The sequence below is a fragment of the Balearica regulorum genome, chromosome 2 (assembly GCF_011004875.1).
Source record: "Balearica regulorum gibbericeps isolate bBalReg1 chromosome 2, bBalReg1.pri, whole genome shotgun sequence".
Lineage (NCBI taxonomy): Eukaryota > Metazoa > Chordata > Aves > Gruiformes > Gruidae > Balearica > Balearica regulorum.
The window spans coordinates 54,835,507-54,849,327 of record NC_046185.1 but is presented as its reverse complement, the minus strand read 5'-3'; the positions used below and the strand labels follow the sequence as shown (position 1 = coordinate 54,849,327).

Genomic DNA, 13,821 nt, shown 5'->3' with positions numbered 1-13,821 from the left:
GAAAATAACTGGTTTCTTTGCTGAATTCTAGTTAGTAAGGTGTCCAGGAAATCAGAAAAACCATGCTGATATTTTAAATTCAAGTCCATAATTTTTTTTGTTTTACTTTGTAGGCTTTTACCTCACCTGAGCTGGAAAGATAAATGTCTGGTGGGAGGGAGCAGGAAGCCCTGGGAGGAGATGGGCTTGATGCTCTGATCCGTGCCTCGCCTGATTGCCCTGTTCCGGTGAGATTAGGCAGGTCACCAGTTTGGGAGCACTGGAGCACAGCCTGTTTAGGTGGTGTATGAAACAGAAAATATTGTTCACAGGTGTTACAGTATTTTGGCCTGAGGGTAGTGTGATAATGTAGCACACCTGCCATGTGTCAGCAACTCGTGCAACTCTTTTCTTTTTAATTTTGAAGTGATTCTATTTTCTGCTCAATATAAGAGAAGATGAACTTTAACGATGTGGTGCCTGAAGCACATTCATTAGCATTAAATACAACTTTTATATAGTGAGTGATGCACGGGGCGGGGGGAGGGGGGAGCATGTGAACGATTGGTTCCAGAGCGATTCAGAAAGGTCAAAACCTCACATAAATGTAACCCAAGTAATCAAAGTCACTTGTCTGCAGAAAATCAGGGTATGCCATTGAGGGCTCTTTCTTGCCTTTTTAGTTGCTGAATGAAATATTTATCAATCAGTTGTAATCAGAGCACTACAAGCAGTTTTGCTGTGTTTTCTTTTGCCTCGATTTATTTTTTTTTTTAACTGAAATGAGGAAAGAGTGAAGTTGGGGGTGTTTCTATGCAATTCTGTCATGACCAGCATCTGTGGGATGCTGCTGTAGTTTCTTCATTTCCTTCTCCTCTTCCTTACATCTGCCTCCGCCCTGTAATTCCCTCTTGTTTCTCAGCATACTTTTTTATTATTTGTGTATTATTTCTACTCCCCCTTACCTTCCTGCAGTTTGTGTGGATTAAAGCTTTTTGGTGAGCAGACACTTTGCTGAAGTCTGTTATAAGCAGCAGTTTCTTGTGTTTCTCAGGAGTCTTCCTTTTACCTTTCTTTTTTTTTTTTTTTTTGTGGTGCGGTTTTCGGGGGGTTTTGGATTTTTTTTTTTTTTTTAATGAATGAAATAGCCATCATGCTTGGGGTTAATCCCTGTGCACTTCTATACTTAGACCCAGCACTCCAAGTAAGGTGTGTGTGTGCCAGCTTGCGTGTCTGGTTTCTTCCAGATGGGAGCTGTCTGCAGGAACTGCGGTGTGAGCAGTGACCACCATCCTGCTTTTGGAGCTGGTGGATGAGTCCTGGCACTGGGGGATGAGGGGGGCAGAGCCAGCCCCCACTCTGGGTGCAGGGAAAGGTGCAGTGACAACTGCACCCTGTGCCTGGAGACCTGTGCAGAGAGTTTGGTGGGAGAATGCAGTTCCTTTCTTCCTCCGGTAAATCAATGTCTGCCCATGGGGGAAACTGCTTGCATGAGCAGAGTGGGGAAAAAAATCAGCCAAAATGAGTTATGGTGGCCTGATTTTTCTTGTCTCGTTCTGAAGTTATGGTAGCCTTGGGGTACTCTAGGTGATATGACCTCCAAAAGGTGATCTGGTGTTTTCAGGGAACCTGGTTGGTCATACTCTTCCTAAACCTTGCGTGCAGGAGAGGCAACAGAAATTGCGGTGATTCTGGGTTTTGTTGCTGTGGGAAGCCGCCCATCAGGAGAGCAAAACTGACCCGGGTAGTCTCACTGAATCATAAAAATGGAAGGTAAACAGGAATAAAAATGTTATCCTGTGCATCCACATGCTCTGAAGCAGAAGCAAATATATGCATTTTGTGAATTCAGAGTTGCCAACCCAAGTGGAAGGGGTAGCAAAATCAACAAAATTTTAATTGCTTATGCTTTCTAAAGTTGCAGAGGATTTTGCTGCTGCTGTTTATCTGTACATAGGTCTCCAGTGATGACTCCACACAGCTATAGATAACCTCTTCTTGACTGTCACTATAGTTGATATGCTGTCTACTCTGAATCCCACTTAATGCCAATCAAGTTCTTGCTCCACTCTTAGCAAATGCTTTATTACTTTCTGTCTGCAAGAAGCTTGTATGTATTGCAAGGCTTTTATCAGCTGCCCTCTCTCTATTCCCCTTCCCAGGGTAAACAAATTCAGTTCCTTAAACCTTTTTTCCACTAGTCACATCTTCTAAACCTATTATCGTTCATCCTGCTCTCCTCTTGACGTTCTTTAATGCCTATTTTTCAAAAAAATATGAATCCCAAACTGAAATACAATATGGCATATACTTCTCCCTGCTGCTTCAAAGGCAGAACAGCTCCAGCATCGCGTCCCAGACTGAAACCGGTCTTGCTTAACGCATGGCTTCAGACCCTCATGCTGCTTCATTCCTGCTGCCTCAATCCATAGCTTCCCCATCACTTTTCACTCCTGAGGTCTTCGCTCCTGTTGCCGTTACCCTTACAGAGTATAGTCAGATTCAGTATATATATGGTTTTCTGTCAGATTGCTTTTCTTTAAGTCTGGTGAGGATGCCAGCAGCGTGCCCCAGCCTCCCCGGTGTGATGCTGAGCGTGGATTGGGCACTCTCCCTTCCTTCGCTGATGCTTGAAGGGCTGCGATTCCTCAAATTGAGAAGTTCTCACAGGTTGTCATTGTGCCACTGATAACTGTTCGTAGGATATGGGGTTTGTGGGGTTTTTTTAATCAGTTGTACACTTTTTTTTCCCCTTCTTTCTTTTTTCTTTTAATCATTTAAACTATTTCTGTTGTTCGCTCATGAAAAAGTCATGTGGGGCTGTTTTAAAAGCCTTTCTAAAGATAGACTCTGTCGTCTGTACCACTTTCTTTTTATCAGCTGGGACAGATGCCCTGTCAGAAAGAGCGAGAGAGACATTACATTAGTTTGACATGACTTTTTGATGCATTCATGTTGACTCCGTGTGTTTGGTTTATTTTTTTTTCTCCTAATCTCATTATTTTTAGAGGATTAGAAGCCCTTTAGCAGTGTGCTTCAGTAACTTCTCTGGTATTAAAAGCACACTGTAATTTCTGGCTTTATCGTCCCCGCTTTCCTCTGTAAGAGCAGGTGCCGTGTTGGGTCTTTCCATTTCTTTTAGACCTCACCTGGCCTCTCTGGCATCTGCAAGGCGGTGGTTAAGGGTTCAGAGAGGATTGCTGGTAGTGCCCAAGCACTGCAGGGACATTTCCAGTGGTTCCGGCTGACTGGAAACCACCCGGCTCGCTGATGTTTGCTCTGATTTTCACTTTCTCCCTCCAGCCTGCGCTTGCACATCCTGCACGTCAGGTGAAAGATGCCCCGAGTATCTGGTCCCAGCTAGCTGCTGTGAAACAAGGCGCTGAATAATTCAGCCTTCCCTGTGTTCAGCAACAGGCCTGGTTTTCCTTCTAATGTATTTGTAGACTCTCTTATTGTTTGCTGTGTCTCTTGCTGATTGTAAGTCACTTTGCATCCCAGTCTTCGTTTCTCCTTTTATGTTGACGTTGGTCTTTTATGTTTATCCCTGAGTCATGTGTCCTTGGTTCTGCTTTGGTGTCCAATCCCTTTTTGGTATATACCACCCCCCCGTGATTTAGAAGCTCCTGACGCTTCCCATCCCCACCCTTGCAAGGCAGAGGATTATCTCTCTGGAAACACTCAGCTGCTTTTCTTTCGGTGGTGGTGCCAGAGAGGTGCATGCGTGCCTGGGGAGGTTGGGGTCCTTACGGGTAATTCAAGTCTGCCGTTGCCTTTTTGTCCCCTCTGAAGGGTGTGCCTGTTGGTATTGAGGTGTCTCCTCCATCTCCTCCAGATTACACGACTCCTTCCTCAGGTGTTGCTTCTGGTTTTCCTTCTTTCATCTTCGTGGAGAAACTTTAAAAACTATCTGTATCACGCACCTTGCTAGAAGGCCAAACACGTACTTTAACTCATGCTATGTTTTGCAACACCTCCAACCAGCCTTTCTTTTTATTATTGCTTATTAACTCCTCCCTGTCCTCCCTGAAGTCTCTGTCCTGCACCTATGCCTGGGGCCGTGGCTTGTGCCACCAGACCTGTCAAGTCATTTAAGCCAGAGCACGCTGTGCTGGCAGGATTGCCGCACCTTTCTCCATCGGTTTTCCTCTTGCCTCTCTTGTTATTAATTTTTTTTACTTTCTTTCCGTGCTTTTTTTTCCCATGTGCTGACTCTAGCGTGTTTGTGTTTATGTTCCACGTCTGTGTTAAGGTGCAATGCTAAACTCACGGCTGTGTTAGACAGGGTGCCCACCGATGCCTGAAGGAGGAGTGCTGTCCCCCCCCCGGCCCATGCTGGGGAGGTTCAGCCCTCCCAGCTGAGCCACCCGCCCCCCCAAATTACACTGATGCTGGCACGAGAGACGTGACAGGAGCATGCAACATCCACTTGCAATTTTGGGGTTGTTTCCCACCCACATCTGTTCAGTCCCCATCTCTGCAGCCACTTTGGCTTGTTGGTGTCCACCGGAGAAACTGTAACACCAGGGGCTCCGGGTGCTGCCGGCGCCGGGGGATGGCGATGGGTAAAGACAGAGCCGGTCCTAAGTGTGGGCAAAGTGCAGCAGAGGTCCTGCCCGTCCCCTCTCCTGGGGACCCTGCGCCGGGCTTTTGTGGCTTAGGTGCCTCCTGCACCTGAGGGCAAATGCACCCAAATTAAAGCAGATCAACAAAAAACGGTCGTTTCCCTAATAAGGACCCCAACTGGAAATGAAGTGAGCTGAGACTTCAAGCAGTTTGATGAAAACAGTTTGTATTTCAAGCTTAGAAGTTGGTGTTCTGGCATGTATTCTTTTCTTGAAACGTATATTGACATTTCTGTTTCTGCTCATAGCGGCAGTATTGCTCTCCATATGTTCTTCTCGTCAGCATCTCATCATTATTGGATAAATATGTCTCTCGTTATGCGCAACATTATTTTTGAAGTATGGAATCATTATTTTGTTACATAACTTCCAAATTTGGACTTTTGCAACGATTTATAATAATCTTCAGAAATTGTAATTAAAGGAAAACTTTACACAAAGAGAAATAATTAGATCAAAGAAGCATTTAAAGGTAAATCATTAATCTATGGATTACAGGAAATAGTGGCTATGTGTAGTTCATTTAATTATACTTGGTTCAACTTTGTTTTGTCATTACATCACAATTTATTTGGAATTAATTTGCAATTTCTTCTGTAATCTGATTTCCGTTTGCTTAATATAGCAGATATTTTTGCTAGCATGTATTTATATATAAATAAAGGTTTATTAATGACTGCTGGGTTAATTAAACTGTGGACTCTGCTGTCAGTTAGCTGTGAATTTTGTTGCTCGGTAGATGCAACCCAGAAGGTCTGTGCTCAGAGAACAGGAGGCAAGGAGTCAAATAACTTGTTGAATGTATGCATATATACAGTAGATTGTGACTGTCCCTTGCTGGAGGGGGACCAGGTGACATGGCCTGGGCTTTGCCTGCTCGGAGAATTATTAATAGAGGATAACATGATTTTGGTTCCCGTGTGGAGAAAAGGAAATGGTATGCTTTAAGTCCGTAGCAAGTAATTGGTAATAGAAACGGTAATTTCCCAAGCTGCAATATGTTGGTGGCTGTAGGTAACAAGGACTGGGTGTGTTGGAAGGTTTTAGGATGTAGGCTTTGTGCAACTGGTTTGCAAGTTTGGCAATCTGTATGTAATGTCTTTACTTTGGATAGTGTTAGAGTATGAAAAGATTTCTTTTCTGTTATTTGCTCTAGTAGAAGTTATTTTTAAATATGTCACGTAGTTTTCTGAAGTTGTGTTTTAATACCTTGGTAGTATATTAATGTTTATCTTCCTTTAATTGTTCTTCTGCAGCACTCTCAAACAAGTGTTTTAAACTTCTACACTGCTAAAATTATATGTATTTTTAACTACATTTTTAAGTTTTCAATACAGATTAAAATTAGCTATTTCTTGGCTTCTCTTTGTTCTTTTTTTTCCTTTGATTAAAAGACTTGATTTTCATTCTAGTCGAATTCTGTGGCCAAATTGACTTTCGCCTTAGACTATGCAGTATTAGCAGCATCTGTGTTAAGTTTGGACTCAGCTAATCTTTTGGAATCTTTGAATATAGGGTTGTAAGCCAAAACTTAGCTATCCAAGAGCACATCTGGCTTGCATAGTATTACCTCATTTGTATAAGGTAGTGCTCTTAGTTTCTTTTCATTAGTTTGTTTTTTTGTTTGCTGGAAAGGGGAATTTGATACAGGGGTTGTGCTGGCAACAGAAACAGTTTAAGGAACTTCAGTGATTTCTTTCTTCCTGTAGTGAAATTCACATTAGAAGTCATGATTTTGGTACATAGCCAGGTATAGTAAATAAACTAATAAAATAAGACAAATGTGTAGACACTACTAGCTATTCTGTCGGGTTTGCTGTGTACAAACAAAGGTAGAGTTAAATGTTGTTCACTTTCTTCAGATTACTGCTACTTCTTCCAATTAGTGAAACTACCGCTTCCTAGGAGAATCGTGCCTTTTGTAAAAAATGAAATGCTTTCAAAGTTCGTTTGGATAAGCAGCCGTTTGCTGAGGAAGGCAAAGCAACCTTATTGATTTGCACTGAGAGAGGAATGTTGTTTTCTGTCTTGTAATTTAGGTATTTTCAACCTGCACTAGATGGAAAGAGATAAATCTTAGCAATACAATCAGCTGAGGAGTTTGTAAGAAATGGGATTCGGAATGTGTTTGCTTTGCTTCTATTTACATCTGTAAGATAACAGTGTGAAATCAATAGTATTTTGTTCTCAGTATTTGTTATTAAACATATTAGTATGCGTAGGGAAATAAAGAAGACATTTGGAAATGGGTAACCTTGGGTTAATTAAATCCATCTGCTGTCTGACTAATGACAGGAATATTGTATCCAGGGAATCGCTTATGCTAAAAGATTTGATAGCGCACAGAAAGTTTTCTAACAAAGCACTCTCAGAGCAAGCGAGGACTCGTGTGTAACTGGAGAGAAAACCAGTGCCAGGGAGTAACTCACGGTACCGTCAGGCTCAGCTCCGGGCAGGAATGTCCCAGAAGAAGTTACGAACCACGTTCGTTGTTCCTTTCGATGCAAAATGGTAACTGGCAAGAAAAGTAAAACTTGCTTTCATCTCATGCTACACGGAGTTGTGTTTTATGGGGCTAATTTAACTGGCTGTGTTTCCGTGCTCACGAGTGGCCGGGATACAAACGTTCATTGGGAAAGAAGCTATACAGGCTGCAAAAATGACCTTCCAGGGACGCGGTGATGGCAGCTGAAGGAAGACAGACTTCTCATTCGTATCGACTGCCAGTCTGATCCTATATCAATTAATGCCTCAAGATGCTTGGGGTGACTGTTTCCAAACAGCAAGTATGATAGTTGCTTTCTGTTTACACTGCTCCAACTCATATCAAGAGGGGGGAAGAAAAAAAAAAAAAGACTTTGTACTACAGCTTCCACTTTGTATTGGTCATCTGTGCTGTTTGGTGGTGTTTGATCAATGATTTTTGTAGCTGTAAGTTAGTTTTTCGTTACTTCCTAATTCATAGTTTCTGCAAAAGAAAATCAAATACATAGTTTGATTTTTATTGAAATAATTATTTGATCAATTTGCATTTCATATCTTCATAGTCTTGTACAAAACGTGGTTTGGGGGGTGGGGATGGGCTTGTGAAGTTTGTGGAGACCCTAAAGCAAGGCATCAGATGGAGAATAGTTTATTCCATGTTGATCTGACAGATGGGCAGAACAAAACTCTGAGAGATTAACATTGTTCTGCAATTTAATTTTTAAAGCGTGCAAAAAAAGAGTGGCTTAATAGAATTGAAAATGGAGGGTGGGTTTGTTCGATCTATGTCGGAGGAACTTGTTTAGGCTTCCTTCATAGCGAGTCGGACGAAGTCGCGCTAGTATGTGATTTATTTCGGCTTAAAGCAGGCGTCTAAAATAGGTCAGATGAATCGCTCTCTGAAACGCCTGGTTTTCTCCTCCGCGTTTAAAGTGACCATTTCAGATGTGGACATCTGAAGTTTGATTAGGTGAATGCCTTTCTGACTGTTACACTTTAAAAGGCATGACTTAATCATTGGTTTTTGTAGGTGCTAAAGACAATTTGTTAAACAGTACATTTTAAAAGGTATTTTTGATATAACTGTGCCAGGTTGAGTGTAGAAATTGATGATGTATTTCTAAACAAGCATGTCACACGTTCGTACTTTGAAAATGTGGCCTGAAGCATAAATCTGCCATGTGTGCTTTCTAGTTCTGCTTCTCTCTCGTGCTGTTTTGGTGTGCAAGAGGTAGGGACGGGCACCCCCGTCCTCACGCGCGCTGCAGAACCTGAGCGCAGGCTGAATGCTGGGCGCTTGCTCGCTGTACGCCGAGAGGCGTGTATTCACTGGAGAACTTAGCCTTGAAAGCGCAGAATACAAAAAAGAGTTTCAGACTAGTAATTGGCCTCCTTTAAAACATTTTCTGTCAAGCAATGTAGCTTACTAAACTTTTACTTAAAAAAAAGAAAAAAGTCCTGAACTTTTTTGGTGATCTTTAATAAACCCGTTTCTACTAGTAAACATTGTAGTGTATGTTAAGAGTTGACAGTGAATTCCTGGCAGATGAATTAGCAGATGTATATTCTGTGGAACTGCTTCTAATTACATGGTAGTTATGGTTACCAGGTTGAAAGAAGTCATGGCCTGACGATGAACAGAAATAGATTGCAACAGACTGGTTTGGTTTTGAGTTGCTTAAAAGCAAAATGCTCCAGGATAAGATCACGAGGACTAAGAACGTACGAGTGACAAACGTAGGAGCAGACTCTGCTGCTGAACTGGCACAGAGTCGCTTTTTCAAATCCTTGTTTTGATGCAAAAGCACCATATTTTTTGAAGTCGGGGTTTGTGTCTCTGTAGTTTGAGAGTTGGGTGCCAACCACATATTTGTAATCACAGTGTAATGAAACTATGTACTTGAAATAGTTAAGATTTTGAATGAATGTTGCTAATATTTTCATTTTGTTTTAGTACTGGACAAACAAGTTCCAACAGACTTTTCACATTCAAGGAAAGTGGTGTGCACTTTACTTTAAATCTAACGCTTAGAATGACTTAAGGGAAGTATTTATCTTTTCTTTTGGATGCTCCAGCACTTGGAAAGAAATGACAGAAGTATGGGTTAATTCAAGCAGGAAGGACAGAACCATGCGTAAGGACAGTTGTACATTTGCACTGATGTTGGTGGGCCCACTTCACATGTTTTTAGCGTATATGTTGCCTGGAAACATCAAAAGTACTTGAGTCCGTTTCCAGGAGGGAATGTAGGTGTTGAGGAGTTCAAGCTCTGTTGACTTCAACATAAAGAACAAAAGATTTACTGTTTTCACGAGTTTCCACGTGGCTTAGAAACTCAAACTGCAGTGAACTGTGTTGGATTTAGAGCCCTTATTCACACGAGCTTTTCTCAATGCGTTACTCTCCTTTTATGAATTATGAACTATGTAGAACTGTATGTCTATATGTAACTTCAACGTAAGTCCTACAAGTCTGTATATTATAATGTAGAATAAGATTTTATGGCAACGTGCTCTTCCTCAGACTACGGATGCATTTAGACCTGGTCTTTTGCACCAGGGAAGCTTTTCTAGAGATCCTCGTTGGGCCAGTAATAGCCACTTTAGTTTTAAAGGCTGGACACATTAAGACTGAAACTTTGCGACTGATGCTGCTCCATTTTGTAAGCCTAGCCTACAAATTCGCGGCTATGAGATCGTACTCAGTTGATCTGCTCGCCTTGTTTTACAGAATAACCAACCATGACTACAGAATCGGGATCGGACTCCGAGTCCAAGGATAAAGAGCAGGATCAGCAGGAGAGCCCTGCGCAGCAAGGGGCGGCGGAGACCCAGCCGCAGGACCAGCAGCAGCAGCAGCAGCTGAGCGAAGAGCATCAAAACGCGCTCGAGCAGTTCTCGGCCGTGGCAGCCCACAGCACGCCAGTGAAGAAGGAGCAGGTAAGGGAGCCCATGCACGCATGCTCGCTGCATGGGCAGCCAGCTACGTGCCCGCTTACTGCTCCTGGGAAGTAACGAGTCGTAGAAATTATATATTCAGATATGCTTGGAGGGCTGCTTGGTGTGATGCTGTAAATCTTGACTGGTTGTTTTTTTGTGTTTAAAAAGTAACAGTTCTCATGCAGGATGTTTCGAAATTCATGCCCTGCTCTGTTCTTTCAGTGTCAGTTGCCACCAGCCAGATCTCATGCGAAGCGTGGTTACCAGTATTTTACAGAAAAGCCTTTCTTAAAACCAGATACTGCTAGTTCATTTCTGTCTCCAATGCTTAAATATAAGGGCAGTCTTACTAACTAAGCAGGAGACATCTTCGATCTTGCATTTGCATTCAGTAGCAAACAGTGCCAATTTCTAAGAAGCTGAAAATGTTTTCAGAGTTCATTTCTTCGACACCTGCCGAAAACTGATTTTGTGCTTGCTTGTGTGATGTGTGAGCCATGAAGAATCTGTGGTCCCTTAAGCTTCTCGTAGTTCTGAAATGACTGCATTATAATTACTTTAACTTTTCAGGTAATAGGTTTCAGAAGAGCTATCACATGCTTTCCATTTGGTTCATTGTTGCACTTATTAAATTTGCGGAAGCTGCTTTCTTTTTTCCTGTTAATGATTTCCAGTCAATAGGATTAACAGGCATTGTTCTTCATGGGTAAGTGACACACAATTAATGAGGTACCTGCAAATCGCATCCCTCAGCTCTGTAAGGTTCTGACCCCCATCTGATCGCACTCACCTTTGAAGAATGGAATAAGTCAGTCCAACTCCTCCTCACCTCCACCCTTGAAAAAATTGAGATTGTTTGAAGTGGGATCCTAGTTATTTTACCTAGCTGGGAGACAGTGCTGGTGAAGCAAGCAGATGTAAGATGTTACTTAAAATCAGCACAAGTGCTCCTGTAGCTCTTTGGGGCTGACTGTGGTCTTGGGTTTTAAGCTTTTATCCACAGAGCTACAGTCTAAACTTGCTGTTGGTGGGGAAAAAAATGGGAGCGTGAGCAATTTCAGATACAAAGTATTTTTGTATCTATCATCTCCCTCATTTAGGGATGCATTACCTAAATACTTGGGATAGCAAATGTTTCAGGGACCAAATTAAAAGAGGTGTCGTATGTCTGACTTCTAATATCTCAAGAGGTAGACATGGCAGGGCAGAATTTCTGCTATTTATTGCTATTGAAGATCAACCATTGGAAGAACTGCTTTTTTTGTTTGTTTGTTTGCTAACCATTTTTACCATTAATAACCCTTGATCAGCCTCACTCCATGCCCACCAAAGACCTCTCTGCTCTTGCTTCAACATCCACCGATTATGTGTTGGCACAATTTTGGTCTCTTAAATAGATCAGAACACACATGTAATTTGTTTGGGGAAAAGAGGCAGACTGCTTGTTGAAAAGAGAAAGGTGCTGTGCAAGCTGGTCATTAATTTGAAGTGAATTCTATCAGGCCTAGACATAAGTATTATTAATTTTGTTCTTCCAGACATCTTTAGTAATCTTTCTGCCCAAAGTTTCTTTTCATCTTAAAAAAAACAAAACAAACTTCAAAATAACCACAAAAACCCCTCACCCTCAGGCACCAGACCTGTCCATCTGTGCGTATGGAGATGTGAGTTTGGAGACCTGAGACGTGCTTGTGTGCTGCGTGATCCCTTCTTTTCCCAAAGAAGGTGACCTGTGAGCCAGTGTCTGTAGAAGCCTTGGTAGAAGAGCTAGGTTAGCGAAGGACGTGTGAGACCTTCCCATTGAGATCACCAGACTGAATCCAAAAGTCCCTGTTGTAAGCTGACTGCCAATTCCAGCTGCAGTGATCTGCCCAGTACATTTCGTAGTGGCTGAAGTGTCTGCATCACTGGAAAGAACCACGTAAGCACAGCACTAAGAGACAGAGCTACTGGCAATGGTGTCATTAAAAAAGCCAAGAATTGAAGGAGTAATGGGTATCATTCTCTCACCATCTGTAATCGCACTGAGGAAGTTGATGATTTTTGCTATTACTCATATGAGAGAACCTTGGGAAGAAAGATTTAAGTTACCGATCCATGACAGTGACTTTTTGTTGTCATTCTATACACATAAAAATGAACATTTTTATGAAGACAAAAAGGCTTTTTCGTGTTGAGATTAGCAGTTACTACAGAAATGAATCCTTTCTATCAGATATAATAATGCAATCTTACGATCCTCCTGCCTTCCTATCTTGTTGAAAATGAGCTTGAAGGCATCGCATGGGTTGGCCATGGACATTTTGGAGCAACTATCATAAGTAGATGAGATTCATGCGTTGTGCAAGCTTGGTAATACCACTTCCTACCCCACTGAGAAGCTGTGAAGAGTCAAAGATCATTACTGCTGAATCCTGTGACTCCAAAGGCTTGCTTCGAGCGGGGGGTTCCAGCTTCAGAAAGAGTTGAACATAGTGTCATAGTAAGGTACAGTAATATAGAGATGAGAGAGCTTATGCTCAAAAAACACAAACCCTTGAGTAACTTGTGCTGCACTAGAATTTAGTCCACAATGCTGAAAATACTGCAAAAATATAGCACAAAGGTATCTTGGGGGAGAATTTAGGAGAAAATGCAACTATGCTTGCAGAGTTCTAAGTAATTCACTGAGTACATGAGTTTTTCACTGACCACTTTTTTTTTCCTAGATACCAGGATGTCAGGTTTCTTTAGGAAGAAGAGGCTTAATACAGCCTGAAAGTACCTCAGTGCCTGAACATGTCAGCATAGTTTGGGGGATCTTCTCTAATAGTTCTTGGCATGTTTTGTTCTCTAGACAAATGAGAGAAAATCCTTTGGATGATTTTAACCGAGACACATTCCCCAATCTTAATGTAGACAGGAACCTTAACAAACAAAATAACCTCAATATCATTAAAAAAAAAATTTATAAATAAGCAAATTTCTGCTGTAGTCTTGAGTTACCAAGTGTCTTTGTGTGAAGGAAAATAAGCACCGATCCATAAGGATTCATAGAATTTGTTTGTAGGCTGAAGATGCTTCTAAAACTTCAATGGCTGATGGGTGCCCTTGTGGGCTTTTCTCTCAAGCAGCTTTCCTGTTTTCATTAAAAAGATTATTTCTGTACATCTGTTTGGTGAGGGTGGTTTGGTTGTTGGTTTTTTGGTTTTGTTTTTTTTTTTTTGTTGGCGCAGAGTGTTAATTCTCACATGTGAAACTAAGGACCCACTGGCCATGAAGGTATATATCTACCACTTTTGCACCTACACATGTGCACCTTCCATGACAGATTTCTTCAACAAAATGTACGGAAATCATCAAAGAGCCCCTCTGCCCATCAGCAGAAGCACAACTGTTCACAGAGGCCCTGGGAGGAGACATCTTCAGTCTTGTTTTTCTCCCGGTGCAGTAGGTTGGACCACTTGCCAGCTGGCCACAGTTGTGGTAGAGGCGTAGCTGGACTCAAGCCTTGCTCTGAGCCTGGGGGGACTCTTCCCCTTCGTCACAGCGAACATGAGCGTTAAATGCTCAGCGAACAGCTAATTCGCTGACATACATTGTGCCCTTCATCTCCTTGCAGCCTACAACATATGCGAGGACCTTGATGTCCAGACGTAGAGCTGGTGTCCAAGTGCTGGAAGGAGAATGTCCTCCAGTGCTGGAGCTAGATGGCGGAAGAGCCAGTTGGTGCTGGACTGCTCCTGGGGAAGAACACCCACAGCTCAGGGGATGATGTGCATTTTGAAAGCAGCTCTTGCTTTTTTTTATTTTT

At 42.2% G+C, this 13,821-nt stretch overlaps 1 protein-coding gene across 50 annotated transcripts in view; it reads left to right on the top strand.

Annotated features, from left to right (window-relative positions):
• The window catches only part of EPB41L3 (erythrocyte membrane protein band 4.1 like 3), a 145,439-nt gene that overhangs the window by 69,062 nt on the left and 62,556 nt on the right, over positions 1 to 13,821 (top strand). For 38 of the 50 annotated variants that reach the window (XM_075744345.1, XM_075744380.1, XM_075744355.1 and 35 more), the window contains exon 2: positions 9,820 to 10,028. In XM_075744345.1, coding sequence (XP_075600460.1) covers positions 9,831 to 10,028 — 198 coding nt within the window. In that variant the 5' untranslated portion in view covers positions 9,820 to 9,830. The remainder of the gene's footprint in view (positions 1 to 9,819; positions 10,029 to 13,821) is intronic. The other 12 variants (XM_075744369.1, XM_075744372.1, XM_075744393.1 and 9 more) reach the window with 1 other exon arrangement.